Below are 14451 nucleotides of genomic sequence, written 5' to 3'. Positions count from 1 at the left end.
TGTTGGCATAACTTATTCAGGGGTGTGAATAAACCACTCCCATGTGACATAAATTACACCAACCTAAGCACTGCTGTCGACAGTGCTATGTTGATGGGAGAGCTTCTCCTGCCGACATAGCTACTGCCTCTTGTGGAAGTGGTTTTATTATGCCAATGGGAGAGCTCTCTCCTGTCACCACAACAGTTGTATGTTTAGACAAGCCCTTTGTGTCTTTACCTAACAAATCTAGCTAGGCTAGGGGCTCCACAGATCTGAGTTATCCTATTACACTGACATTGTGTCCTAATTTGGAAAATCAGTACCTTAGCAGCACATGAAAAAGTCTTGCATTTGGATGCTCAGTGTGACATTTAGGCATGTCAATGCCGGATTAATAGCCATAAGTGCCAACTGTAGCATCCTAATGCTGGATTCCTACACCTTATTAAGATGCCCACATTTGAAAGTTGGGTTGCAAGTCAAAAAGACTGGTCCGAGTGACCAGAATTGCTCCATCATTAACTAGTAGCAGTCCCAGGTGGGAGCAGAATTGAACCTACATTTCCAGAACTTTAGACATTTCTTTGACTGTCCCACACACTCTCACTGTTTGCAGTTTTAGTACTGTTTTCAGTATCCAAGGCAGACTTCAATAATGCCTTAGAAACCAGGAAAACAGTAGCACTAGATCATGACTGATTACACATTTTTACAGCCCATACTCTAAAATTATTCAGTGTTTTCTAACCAGCTTGTACGCTATATAATTAATCTTTTTTTTTCATTTACCTCCAAACCTGGAAGTGCAATAGCAGCAGAGAGTCCATTCCAGAGAGGTACAGAAGGTCCTAGTTGTGGGATTGAATTAGACTAATTGCTCCAAATGAGGATTACTCTCTCACCAAGCCTTCTTGAGTATCGGTCAACACAGAAGACTCCTTCAGTCTGCAAGGTTTATGCTAGCAAGTTACAATTCACACCTACTGGTTACTGGGGACTAGATAAAGCAGCTACTGAGAGATTCATTTAAATGGACTAGCTGTGCCATTTATCCATCCCACAGCGTTACTGAAATGTGCTGCACTGAATCTAGCCCGGTGAAATCATCCCAGCGAGGACATGTGTGCTATTTATCGAAATGGGATGAGAAAGCAGCTCATCTGGGCCAAATTTTGCTTTCATATACACTGGCGTAAACCTGTAATAACTCCACTGATTAGTCTTCAATATAAAATGGGTACTGCAGCCATGCACTTACACCAGTGCAAGAGTAGAAATTGATCCTAATGTATTTATTTAATGAGCGTCTACCAAAATAACAGAAACAGACTGTGTTTAAAAAAAACTTCTTGAGCCAGCAGTTCCTAACACATTCCTAAATGGCAACTAAGGCTACAGCTTGTGTAGAGGAAGGCTATTTTCTCCTGCCAGCCACCCCACTAAATCCAGTTCACATGACACATAATTCACTCTCAAATTACAATACTAGCACTTCTGTTTGCATCAGACACAGGTGCAATAAGAAACATGTTGAACAAGAGCCAATGCAGCAACTCTTGCTTTGTAGCAGAAGTGAGGTGATCAGTGACAGGAAAAGGCATCTCAAGTCTCAATGTTTGGCAGACATTTTTAACACAACAAGATGGCACACGTACCTTGTGCAGATCCCAGCTGGACTCTTGCTGCCTTGGAGCAGTCAGTGTGACTTACCTTCCCAGCTCTTTTTCAGACACACATCCTCCCGTGAGCATTTCCAATTCACTGGCAAGGGCACATACAAGCACCCGCTGGCATTTGGAAGCTGGTCACCACATCTGAGTCACCATCACTCGGATCAAACTACTCTCTGACTGCTCTGCATGGCTTTCCAGCTGCCAGCTTCAAAGCGGCAAGGAATGCCCAATTACAGACTCAGGAACCTGGCTTGTTGACACTTCAGAGCCTGCCTGAATTCATTAGCAACAGTGTAACAAGGGCAGGGCAACACTCTGGAGCCGGGAAGTCCATTAGGAACAAGGAAGAACATGGCATCAATAATCCCTTTAGAGCTCTCCACGGCACTCACTTCAATGCTGCTTAACAGATTCCAGGATAGGGTTTCCTCTATGCTACTAGCCTTATAACATGATCTGCTTAGCAAATTAAAGCTGAATGACAGAGCACTGCTCAAAAGTGGGGTACTAGCAACCAGATATGACAAACAGGAAGCTACACTGGTCATTTTATGAATGAGTGGAAGAGAACTATGGGGAGAGAGGTCAGCATGGCGAGAAGATAGTGATGGAGTCTGCTATGCAGCCCGAGCTCAGAGCTTGCCTGCTCATTGGCCCAGACAATGCTGTGAATCTCTTTTCAAACAGAACACTGGTAGACACCCAGGGCCAAAAACTGCTCTCATTGATTTGTGGAAGGCCAAGCTTCACAGCCCGTGAGAGGAACGGGGGGTACTTTTGAGGATACCCTCTTTGGGGAGAATTTCAGTTCCTCAGGTTTAGTCAGACAGTTCCAGTGGGCAAGGGTAGAAATGTTACTCGTACCTGGTGGGACTAGTTATATTTAACCAGCCAGCCCTTTAAATTCTAATAAAAAACATATTGTAAATGCTCATATTTAAATCATCATCATGATTCAGTACTGATCCAGAGTACTCAAGCGCACAGTGCTATACTAGCTGCAGTATTCACTCAAAATGAATGAGCACTACAGTAAATACAGCACAATACTGTATGTATTGTAGTACTGGCCCATAATGCCGTACTTACTCCTGTGTTCTGGACCATTACAGTAAAACACTGTATTTCGTAAAATAAAGGAAATTGGAAGTGATGGTCCTGAACCCAGCTGCTTCATTTAGATGTCAGCAAAGGCTGTTGAAGGAGGGGAAATTATCTACACACAGTTCACAATTTTTTCAACTTCATTATTAATCAGAGGCTTTAGGGCAAATCTGATGAGGGGAGAACACTCAATGTCTTGGAACAAGGCAGTTATACGTTTGAAGGAATACAATTACTTTGCTCTTCCGCATTTAATCTCCCATTCCAATTTTAACCAAGCACTTCAGTAATCAGAGCCCAAATCTCCATATTTACAGAAAGCCAGCACTTCAAGAATCCTTGTTATTCTTAGAGTGGAGTGATCAGCGGTTTCATTTGGGAGGTACGACTTTGTCATAGGGATTGAGATGAAAACAAACCCAAAACAAGACTCTGACCACAAAACTATATGAACCAAAACGTGCCAAGTTTTGTGCAAGTCTAATTATTAACCAGCATGTGTAATTATACCTGGTTTCTGCAAACCCAGACATTCAGTGGTCATTGTCATTAGATCCCTTTGCAAAAATGAAAACAGGAAGTGCACATTCAGCAAGGATTACATTAAAACTAGATCAAAGAGAAAAGAATCTACTGGATCTTGCTTCAAGGAATCCAGCCTTTTAAGTTTCTTTCTATGAAGCAGATGATTTGGCTTTGCTATTGGGAAAGCTGTGCTCTGGAAGTACCCGCTCTAATTGTTTTCTATGCCCCCGCAACACACACCCAACTCTCTACTAAGTCCCAGACAGGAAAAGCTGGCACTCACGGTCATTGCACTGGCTCCCAGAGTATGAAGTCATGGAACAATCGCAGGTAAAACCTTCCCATTGCTGATTACAGATACCCTGATTTGCACAGGAATCTTCTTGGCAGGTAGTACTCGGTCCTGGAAATGGGATACAGAGAAAAGCATGAGACAAAGCCAGGAAGAATGGTTAATTGGTAGCTCTGCTTCATCATCCTCATCATGCAGTAGAGAAAAAAGTAACCCAAACACTTTTTCCATTCTTGGACATGCAACAGAAATTCAGGGTAAACAGAACACAGAGAGAACTGCACGCTCAGCAACAAACAGCAACCGGTGACACACCACAGAAAGGAGGAGTGAAACAATAACATATTCCCTCCCACGCAGGCTCAGCGGAAATGCTTAGTCTGGCAAGTGTTCAGCCAATGAGGAGAAGAGCCATCATGTTTATCCTGGTCTTTTCTATCTCTGACTCATTGACAGTGGCACTTCATTTGAAGCAAGGGTAGCCCTATTGGGCAGATTGGTCTGAAGGCTGCCCTTCCTCTTTGTTACAAAGATGCAGGCTGTAGGGAGCACTAGGCCAGCAAGCCAATGCTTCAGCTTGGTCCAAGTGACCTGGCCATTTAGATCAAGATGAAACTTTGCAACCTGGAACCTGCACTCTCACCAGGCTGCTCCTTTGTATTAAAGGTGAGAGTTACTGCACACTGTCCTGTTTTAGAAAATTATGTAGGGCCATCAGGGAAAATGGGCACTCTGGTTGAACGGTTTAACTCTTCAGCATGAAGAGTTTTCAGCTCTCCCTTTTGGACTGCATTTGCCAACCAAACATGCTTTCTCTGCTGGACTGTTTTGGGGGACAGTCTAATATTGCAAACCTGCTCAGAAATACTCTGCTAGTTTGACACATATAAGGTAAGCAAAGAGTGGTTATCAGGAAAAAGGAATTCAGCACCTACTGGTCTAACCAGGAGGAGGCGGCTGCATTTTTGATCACTTGACGAAACTGCTCATTCATAGTAATGATCAGACATATGCGAACACATGTAAACACATACACAGTCTCTCTCTCTTGGAACAATGAATGGGTGGCTCTATAGAATTGTTATCCGGTAGTATTCTGGAAAAGCAAAAAAAAGGGGGGGAGGTGGACAGATGATGAACTAGCCAGGCTGCCCAAGGTCCAACTGGTCATCACTGGACTAACCTTGAGAACCATGGAGCAATAACTAAATAAATAAGACAGCTGTCCTTCTCTAGCACCTTCCATTGCAAAGTGTTTTAGAAACAGCAGTTGAGTTAGTCTCACAGCCCCGCAATGGGCTAGGTCAGTATCATCCCCTCCATTTTCCTCCATAGGATAATGGAAGCACAGAGAGATTGAGGCCAGTATTTTCAAATATATTGGCCTAGAGTTAGGTACCTAAATCCCTACTGAGAGACCTCAATCACTTTCAGTGGATCCTATGTCTGTTCAGCACCTCTGAATTGCAGAGCACTTATTTAGGTGCCTAAATATGATTTATGGTGATTAGCTTCAGCCTCCTCCTTCCCCACTCCCCCAAAATGGAAAAATGTGACCCCAGTGATTTGCCCTGTGCCACACCCCAAATAAGTGGCCTAGGCAGGAATAGAACTTTGGAATCCTGAGTCTCGGTCCCTGCTCTAACCACAAGATCATGCTCCCTAGCATGAAAATAGAATGGATCAATTTGACTTTGAGTGATTTTTGAATCTCTGGGCTTTATATGCTTGCCTCCCACCCCAGGAATCCCTCTCTCTTAGACTCTCCTAATCACTTCACATCTCAGGTGTCACAGGCAGAAGGATCCCATCTTGCTTCTTTTACAGCAGCTGTGCCCTCCCTGAATGGACTGGGTTCACTGGGCAAATTTAAAAGTCAAGCTTTCTGACTGAGTGCCTGGGACAAACCTGAGGCCTTTCTGGCTGCCCCTCTAGCAGGCGTCCCACTTAGACTTGCCTGTTGGTGAAGTGCCAGCAGCTGCCTACTGTTCTGACAGAGCAATGTGAACAGCAGCAGGTCGGGAGTATAACTAGCTATTAGTGCAGCAGAAAAATGTTGAGTTTGTGTCACAATCCAAACTGCTCTGCAAAAAAGCCTCAGGAAAATATAAAGGCAGCTCGGTTGCAAATATTTCCATGTCTGGCAAAGTGCCCAAGTGAATTCAGCCATGGAATGGGGGTAACAACAACAGGAAAATGGGGCACTCCAGGTTTGGAAGAAAGGGGTTTCTTTCTCTCTCTCACATGCAGCTAGGTGCACGTGTGTGTGTGTGTGTTTTTACCTACACCTGAATAAATCCTGATGCATGCCAATTGAGTTCTTCCAGATTTTCAGCAATGTAGACGGAGAACAAAATTTGACCATGTGTACGTGAGTGTTCAGAGAGAGTGCGTGCGTGAATGACACACACACACAAACTACATTTATATAGATACACAGAGAGAGACGTAAATGGGCTGCATGGGAGATCTAATGCCCACTTCAGACTTACCCTGACCCACAAAGAGGAGGGGATGTTAGTTTAACAACCTGAAATAGATCCTTGGCTGTCATTTTTGCCTAAGATTTTCTGAATAAGCAGAGGAGGTGGTGAAGGGGTGGGGTGTCAAAGGGAGCTACCTTTCCTCTGTACTGCAGGACACTGAAAAGCACCCACTCACCCATCAACTCCCCATCCCTAGCCTAACCTCAAACCCTGTTGTCTGTGAAATATTGGTGCTCTTGGAAAATTTACAGACAAGTTAAGAAATCCTGTTAATATTCCCACAACACCAGCGATGCACCCATCTAGCGCAGCTTTACCCAGCAGCTAACTATTTCTAATTAGCCTTTCTTTGTCATTTTTCTCTCCACTTTCCATACTGTCCCAAGAAACTCTACTTTATTTCAGGTAAATGGATTTGGCAGCAAAGATCATTCAGTGGGGACAACATCTGTTGGGATGCTTCAGAGAGGAGGGACAAGAATGCTCCCTGGGAAGAGGCTGAGTCAGCAGTATCATTAATGACTTGGGAATCTGAGCCATGCCCTTACTGGTACCAAAAATAGGCTGTCACTAGTCAGTGGGGGCACAGGGAGAGCTGAAGGACATAGTAACATGGTCTCCTAACTGCATTTTACAGGGAACAATCATGACATGGGTGTTATGTAATGCAGATGGAGCCTTAAAAGTAGTAAGGAAAAAATAAAACAGCCCATGACAATAGTCTGAGGAGAATTTTAAAATCCTCATCACACTTCACAGAAAAAGCCTGAAAATCTGCTGGATTTAAAGTAATTTGTGACGGCACAGCCCAGATCTAGGGTATTATAGCTTGCCTCACTCCTTAGTACTATGGGACATTTATGTGATGATAAAATCCTTTTTTCTGAGAGTTCATTTGCTCCTGCTGCTTACAGTCCTTGTCTGGTATCATAATCCTCTGTTTGTGACATCAGAGCTCCATCCAGAGCAACTAACAGGGTACTCACAGGGGGTAAGTACTAGGAAGGAAAGCAACAGGAGCACATGAGGGATTATAAACCCCAAAATCCTGTTTTCAGGCACTTGCCCTTCAGTGATAATGGATGAGGATGGGTGGCAGAGATACAGAATTTATGTAATGACAGGTTTCAGAGTAGCAGCCGTGTTAGTCTGTATCCGCAAAAAGAAAAGGAGGACTTGTGGCACCTTAGAGACTAACAAATTTATTTGAGCGTAAGCTTTCGTGGGCTATAGCCCACTTCATCGGATGTGCATCCATGAATGCAGGGTCTCTATACAGTCCATGATTTTTAGTGTCTACCAGAGTAATGAATTTAAGCTCCCAGTTTTGTCTTTTGAAAGTGTTGTGCAAGTTTCCTTTGAGGATGAGGACAGATAGGTCAGATATGAAGTGATTGTTCTGTGAAAAGTGTTCACCCAAAGGTGAAACCGTTTTTGATCATTTTCCTGCATGAGTTCATTCAAGAACATAGTGATTGTCTGGTTTCACCCACATAATTGTTATTGGGGCATTTAGTGCACTGGATGAGATACACTACATGTTGTGAGAAGCATGTGTAGGATCCATGGATCTTGAAAGGTGTGTTGTGGGAGTGTTGATCATTGTAGCAATGTGGATATATATCTGCAGGTTTTGCATCTGCTGTTCTGGAAGGGTCTACAGTTGCTTTGAGTTGCTGTGTCCTGATCTGTGGGGAGCTTGCTTCTGATGATGAGCTTGGAGGGCTGGGGGGTTGTTTGAAGGCCAAATGTGGGGGTTCTGGAAAGATTTTTTTAAGGACTGGATCTCCATCAATTATTGGTTGTAATTGTGTAATGATACTCTGTATGGGTTCCAGTGTGGGGTGGTAGGTGACAACTAGGGTTGTGAGGTCAGAGGGGTTTTATTTCTGTATTGAAGCAGGTTCTCTCCATGTATCGGGGAGGAGGGCTTTGCATGATGCAATCTACTTCTCTGGTGTAGCATCCTTGTTTGGTGAAGGTGGTTTTAAACATGTTAAGGTGTATATCCTGGACTTTCTCCTCAGAGCATATGCTGGGTATCTGAATGCCTGACTGTAGAGAACAGATTTCGTGGTGTGTTTGGGGTGGCAACTGGATCTATGAAGGTAGCTGAGATGATCTGTGGGTTTTTTGTCCATGGTTGTCTATAGGGTTCCATTGCTGAAAGTGATTGTAGTGTCCAAGGAGTTGATGCTAGTGTGGGAGTGTTCTAGAGAGAGTGAACTGGGGGTGGTTGAAGTTGTGGTGGAAAAACACACTGGATTTAGGGCTTATTACAACACACTGTAACCCACTAACCCCCTCTTTTTAGCTTATAATTGCAGAGGTGTTAACAGGTCACTCTACTTTGCATGGTCCCTTACAATATGTGCTATCTAGTTATGCTAAAGCATCTGTTCCACTTTACATTTCTGTGTGACTGTGGGAGTTCCTTTCCCAGAACTGAAGATGAGGTCTGTGTGGCTCAAAAGCTTGTCTCTCTCACCAGCAGCAGTTGGTCCAATAAAAGATATTGCCTCACTACATCTCTCACATGTATGAAAGTTTATACATTCTAATTGGTAAGCTGTGTGTTTGCTCTTATTTTTTCCCTGAGTTTACATGCACCTTGGCCATCTTTGCCATCTTCCTCTTGGGAGTATTTATACTGATATTTTAGGCTGGATTCTCTGGCCTTCTGAGCCCACTTAGCACTGTGTAAGGGGTGCAAAGTGAACTTAAAATTGTCAGAGATGGACCATGGAGAATTTCTCCTGGGTAGGGAAACTGTCCAAAGAGAAGAAATGCGAAAGATGCAGCATGTCCTGTTCCAGTTACTCCCTACCCTGGGTATGGTCTAAGAGGACAGAGGGGCATGCTGGGGATGTGGCATAGCAGAGCAGAGTGCTGCTACAGTGGATCCTCTTCTGGGGTAAGGTCCATGAAGAGTCCCACAACCGCTCTCTTGCAGCTCTAATTTATTAAGTGGCTCAGACTCAGGGAGCTGCAACTGGCTTCCTGAGAGTCCTCCCTTCTCACAGTTGAGAATCCAGGCTTTTATTTCTCATCGGGACTATTTGGGCAGATGTATGTTTTTTGTTGTCATCTTTTTTCCACCCTCTTATAACAGAAGAGAGTCACCATCCGGTTGTACAAGCCCAGCACTCCTGGCCAAATTCCGCTTTGGATAATTGCTTTCTGCCTCCTTACATTTCTCCTGAAATTTCAATGATTTCTCCCCCCCCACTCCCTCACCCAATCTAAAGTGTCTGCTGGTGTTTCTGTGCGCTGTTAAAGCTACCATGTTCCACCCCAAACGTAGATGCATTTCACTAGCAAGTGAAGCAATTCCTGCTGTGTCATTTCACTTTGGGATGAAAGGCGATGAAAGGTGTTTATTATTCTTATGAGTCACCTAAGGAATTCATGTGGCACCTTAGAGACTAACAAATTTATTAGAGCATAAGCTTTCGTGAGCTACAGCTCACTTCATCGGATGGATCACGAAAGCTTATGCTCTAATAAATTTGTTAGTCTCTAAGGTGCCACAAGTACTCCTTTTCTTTTTGCGAATACAGACTAACACGGCTGCTACTCTGAAACCTAAGGAATTCAGTTTCTTTAAATGACAGTTGCAGGATCATAAAGCTCTTTGTGCTTTGGTCATACCTGGAACTGAGAGTGAAGCTATATAAATTATTCCTGATCCTGCATGTCACACTTCCTTTCACTTCCCTTCCTTTCCCTATTGAAAATCCAGTCACATCAATATAGGTATGCTATTTTTGACTATGTTGTTTCCTTTGTATTGATGGGGTAAAACACAATCTGGATGCCAAGACAACTTAGAAGAATGGCCATTTTCACCCTTTTCTCCAAATGCACTGATGTTCAGATCTTGTTCCCTTGAACTTTCAACGGGTTGGGAAGGGATGGGGAAGTTATCCATGCAAAAAGCCCCTCCCCGTCCCACTTGATGGGTGCTTCATGACAAAAAAAGAAAAAAAAACCTGTAACTAGACTGGAAGCAAAAGCGAGTCCATCTTGCTAGTGCCATGAGGAGCTAAATTGAAACTGCCTTCATCCCCCAGTGCTTATTAAAAGAAAGAAACTGTTATTAACCTGTTTCGTAACTGTTGTGCAACTCATCTTGAAAACATGCCCACTCCATTTCAGGTGAATGTGTGCCAGTGCACTGTTGTCAGAGACTTTTCCCTCAGAGGTACCCATCGGGGTGGTGAATGCATCCTCTGCTGCCCTACGCTACTGCATGGTGGTACAAAAGGCAGAGAAGCCCCTGACCCCCTTCAGTTCCTTCTTACCAGAGACACACATTGATATTGAGGGGAAGGAAGTGGGTTGTCGAATGCACATCTCAAAGTACAAACAGTTACAAAACAGGCTGGTAATCGTTTCCTCTTTTTCAAGTGATTGCACACGCCCATTCCACTTCAGGGGACTCATAAGCAGTCCCATCTGGGGGTGGGATCAGAGTCTACCTGAATAAGGACTGGAGAACCACATATCTGAATCTGGCCTCATCTCTAGATTGCTGAGAGATGGCATACTGTGAGGCAAAAGTATGCACTGCAGACTACTTTACCGCTTTACAAATGTGTAGGACAAGCACTTCAGCTAGGAAGGCTGCAGAAGCTGCATGTGATCTCATTGAACGTGCTAGTACTCTGCTGGATGGAACTACATTGGCCAAGTCATAACACAAGCATATACAGGAGAATATCCAAGATGAGATCCTTTGAGAAGAGACTGGGAGACCTTTCATCCTGTCTGCAACTAGCACAAACAATTATGAGGACCATCTAAACTGTATGAGCCTGTCCAAGTAGAATGCAAACACTCTCCTGACATCCACAGTGTAGAGTATCTCCTCATCTTTAGAAGTACGAGTCTTCGGGAGGAAAGAATGTAGGTATATTGCCTGAGTGACATGAAAGTGAGAAACCACCTTTATAAGAAACTCTGGATATGGATACAGATAAACCTTGTCTTTGTAGAAGACCACATATGGAGGAAGAGACATTAAAACATGCAATTCACCTACTCACCTGGCAGCGGTGATTGCCACCAAAAAGGCTTCCTTCAGAGAGAGATGTAACAAAGAACAGGTAGCTAGAGATTCAAAGGAAGGACCCATTAGTTTTGAGAACATCAGGTTCAAGTCCAAAGGGGAAACAGGATCCTTTATCTGAGGGTACAACTTTTCAAGACCCTTCATAAACCTTATTGACACAATGTTGGAAAAAAACAGAACAATCATCAACTTTGAGTGTGGAAAGCCAAAATAGCTGCTAGATGAATCTTGATGGAACTGGTGGCCAGACCTTGTTTTTTAAGAAAAAAAAGATAGTCCAGAGTATGATGTAGTGGAGACTGGACCAGAGAAACCCTCTTCTGCTGGAACCAGAGGGAGAATCTCTTCCAGTTAGCCAGGTAATTATTCCTAGTGGATGGTTTTCTACTAGTTAAATAGTACACCTGAAGCTCCCTTTGAACAAACCTCTTCCTGGGAGATTAGACATGAAGCATCCAGGAGGGCCTGAAGGTTGGGGTGGAGGAGCTGATCATGATCCTGAGAGATCTGGTGGGAAAGTCAGTGGAGCTTTGACCTAGAGGGAGAACAGAATTGATGCATGACCTGAGCATAGTCCTATCTGACTTTCAACAATACTCTTGATATGAGTGGGACTTAAGGAAACTAGTACAGGAGCATGTTTGTCCAGGGCAATAGGAAAGCATCCGTGAGGGACCCCAGGCTGTGATCTTGTTGAGAACAAAACACGTCCTGATGACCTTCATTGCAAAGAGGTCTACAGGGGAGTCCCCCTCAGCCGGAAAATCAACTGGGCAGATGGAGAGGCCACTTGTTGTGACTGGTAAATAATCTGCTGGTCTGCCAGATTGCTCTTCACACCCAGAAGGTGAGACGCTTTGAGACTGACTGAATTGGCAATGCACAAGTCCCACAGTCCGATTGCCTCTTGGCACAGCAGCATCGACTGGGCCCTTGCTTGCTGGTTCATATAAAACACAGTTGTTATATTGCCTCTAAATATACGCAGGCTTCCTCCTTTGATATGGGGAAAGAAGACTTGACAATGGCCCTCAGTTCTCTGGCATTTATATGCAGAATTAAATCCTGTGTAAACCACAAAGCTTGTGTCTGCAGTGAACCCAGATGAGCCCCCAACCTAGGGTAGAAGCCTTTAACTAGGGTTAAAGCTGGCTGAGAAGGAGCAAATGGCACCCCTGACACACAATCTGAATGGTTTGTCCACTAGTCTAGAGAGGTCAGGATTTGAGTGAGCACTTGCACCATGTCTAGAGGGTGATGAATGGGTGAGCAAATTGAAGCCACCCATCGCAGCAGTTTCCTGAGATGCAATCTGACATGCTGGACTACATGAGGGCATATGCCCCAGAAACCTGAGGCAATTTCACACTGTGAGGGTGGGATAAGCCTTCCGGTCTAAAAACAATGGCCAGCATCATCTGGAATCTTAACTGGAGGGGAAAGCCTCCGGCTTCTGTAGAGTCCAAGACAGTGCCAACGAACTCTATTTTTTGTACTAGAGACAGGACTGACTTTTCTGCACTGATGAGCAAGCCGAGCATGCTAAAGGTGGATTGGATGACAGTCACGGTGAATAGCCCCCAAGTCTTGGACCAGCCTCTCACCAACCAGTTGTCCGGATAGGGAAACACTTGAATTCCTGATTTTCTGAGGAACACTGCCATCCCTGCCATACATTCTGTGAACACATGTGGGGCTGTGGAGAAGCCAAATGGTAGGACTTCAAATTAGTAGTGGCATTGGTTGACCACAAATCTTAGAAATTTTCTGTGGCTCTGTTGTATTGGCACATGGAAATATGCTACTTTTAAGTAGAGGGTAACATACCAGTCACCAGGATCCAGGGAGAAGATAATGGAAGTCAGCATGACCATGCAAAACTTGATTTTTTTCAGATGTTCGTCGTTGAGCTGTCACAGGTCCAGTATGGGTCTGAGGCCTCCTTTTCCTTTTGGGATCAGGAATTAGCAGGAAAAGGCTTCCCTTTGAGTAAGTGCAGAACCTCCTCTATAGCTCCCAACAGGAGGAGAGATTGCAGCTCCCAAAGGAAAACTTTCTTGTCAGAGTGGTTCTTGAAAAGGTATAAGGAGGGGGGTTGGCAAACGGGACTAGAAATGAACTGGTGAGTCTGTGGTGATTCGAGAGCAAGCACGTAAGTAGTGGGATAGCTGGTTGGTAAACAGAGGGGTAGGCAAGGCTGGCACTCTGAAAGCTGGTGTGCTATCCTTGACAAACATTAAAAAGTTTGCTTAGAACTCCTGTCAGGAGGAACTAGGAGCAGCTACAGAAGAAGAATGGGAATGTCTTCTCCTATAACCTCTGCTGGTTTTCCTCCCTAGGTCCTGGTGGCAAGCATAAATGCAGGATAGCAGTGTGGCTGCTGAGGACAAACTCCTTTTTTCTTTGGGACAGGTGTATAAATGCCCAAAGATTTGAGCAATGCCCTGGAGTTCTTCAGACTATGCAGCCTGTCTGTTGGGTCAGAAAAGCATGATGATGCCTCAGAAGGCAGGTCTGGTATGGTCTATTGGATCTTTTGAAGGAGACCTGATGACTGGAGGTATGAACATCCATGTATCATAATGGCCGATGCCATGGCCCTAGTAGCAGAGTTGGCAGCATCCAACTCTGCCTGAAGTGAGGGTCTAGCCGCTAATTTACTCTCCTCTGCTAAACCAAGAAATTCTTGTCTTGCATTCTCTGGTGATCAGTCTCTACATTTTAATGTACTGAGTCAGAGGTTAAAGTCATAGTGCCCCAGCAATGCCTACTGATTAGCAGTCCTGCAAGCCATCGAACAGAACTTTCAGCCGAACAGGTTGAGTTTTCTAGCATCTTTCAATTTTGAAGTAGATTCTTGTTGTCTCTGATGCTCTCTCTCATTGGTGACTGAGACCACCAGCGACCCCAGAAGGGGCTGGGTGTTCAGGTGCTTGACTCCTTGGGAGGGTACATAATATTTGTGATCTGCTCACTTTGATGTGGTGGGGGGGAAGGGAAGATGAAGTCTGCCACAGAACTTTGGTGGGCTCCATGATAGCTTCATTCATCAGAAGTGCCACTTGAGAATATCCTGCAGTGGCTAAAACGTCAGCCAGGCTGTAGGATGACTCATGAACTTCTTCCACATGGATATCGAAGAACCTTTTTAAAAGGTCCTGATGAGCTCTATAATCATCAGGTGGAAGTGAGGAACCCTCCGAAACCACTGCCGTGTCAGGAGATGAAGATGACAAAGCCAAAGTTGATTGAGGTGAAGCCTCCTCTGGTCCACCCCAGGCGAGATTCACCTGAGCAACATCCTACTGCTCAGTA

General features: G+C 44.4%; 1 protein-coding gene across 2 annotated transcripts in view; it reads right to left on the bottom strand.

The window, feature by feature from the left end:
• The window catches only part of NRXN3 (neurexin 3), a 1462434-nt gene that overhangs the window by 726897 nt on the left and 721086 nt on the right, over window positions 1–14451 (bottom strand). For both annotated transcript variants that reach the window (XM_043516016.1, XM_043516015.1), the window contains one exon: window positions 3568–3687. In XM_043516016.1, the coding sequence (XP_043371951.1) occupies window positions 3568–3687 (120 nt within the window). The remainder of the gene's footprint in view (window positions 1–3567; window positions 3688–14451) is intronic.

This window comes from Dermochelys coriacea, chromosome 6, assembly GCF_009764565.3.
Source record: "Dermochelys coriacea isolate rDerCor1 chromosome 6, rDerCor1.pri.v4, whole genome shotgun sequence".
NCBI lineage: Eukaryota > Metazoa > Chordata > Testudines > Dermochelyidae > Dermochelys > Dermochelys coriacea.
Note: the sequence above shows the minus strand (reverse complement) of the source record. Positions and strands in the feature narration are given on the sequence as shown.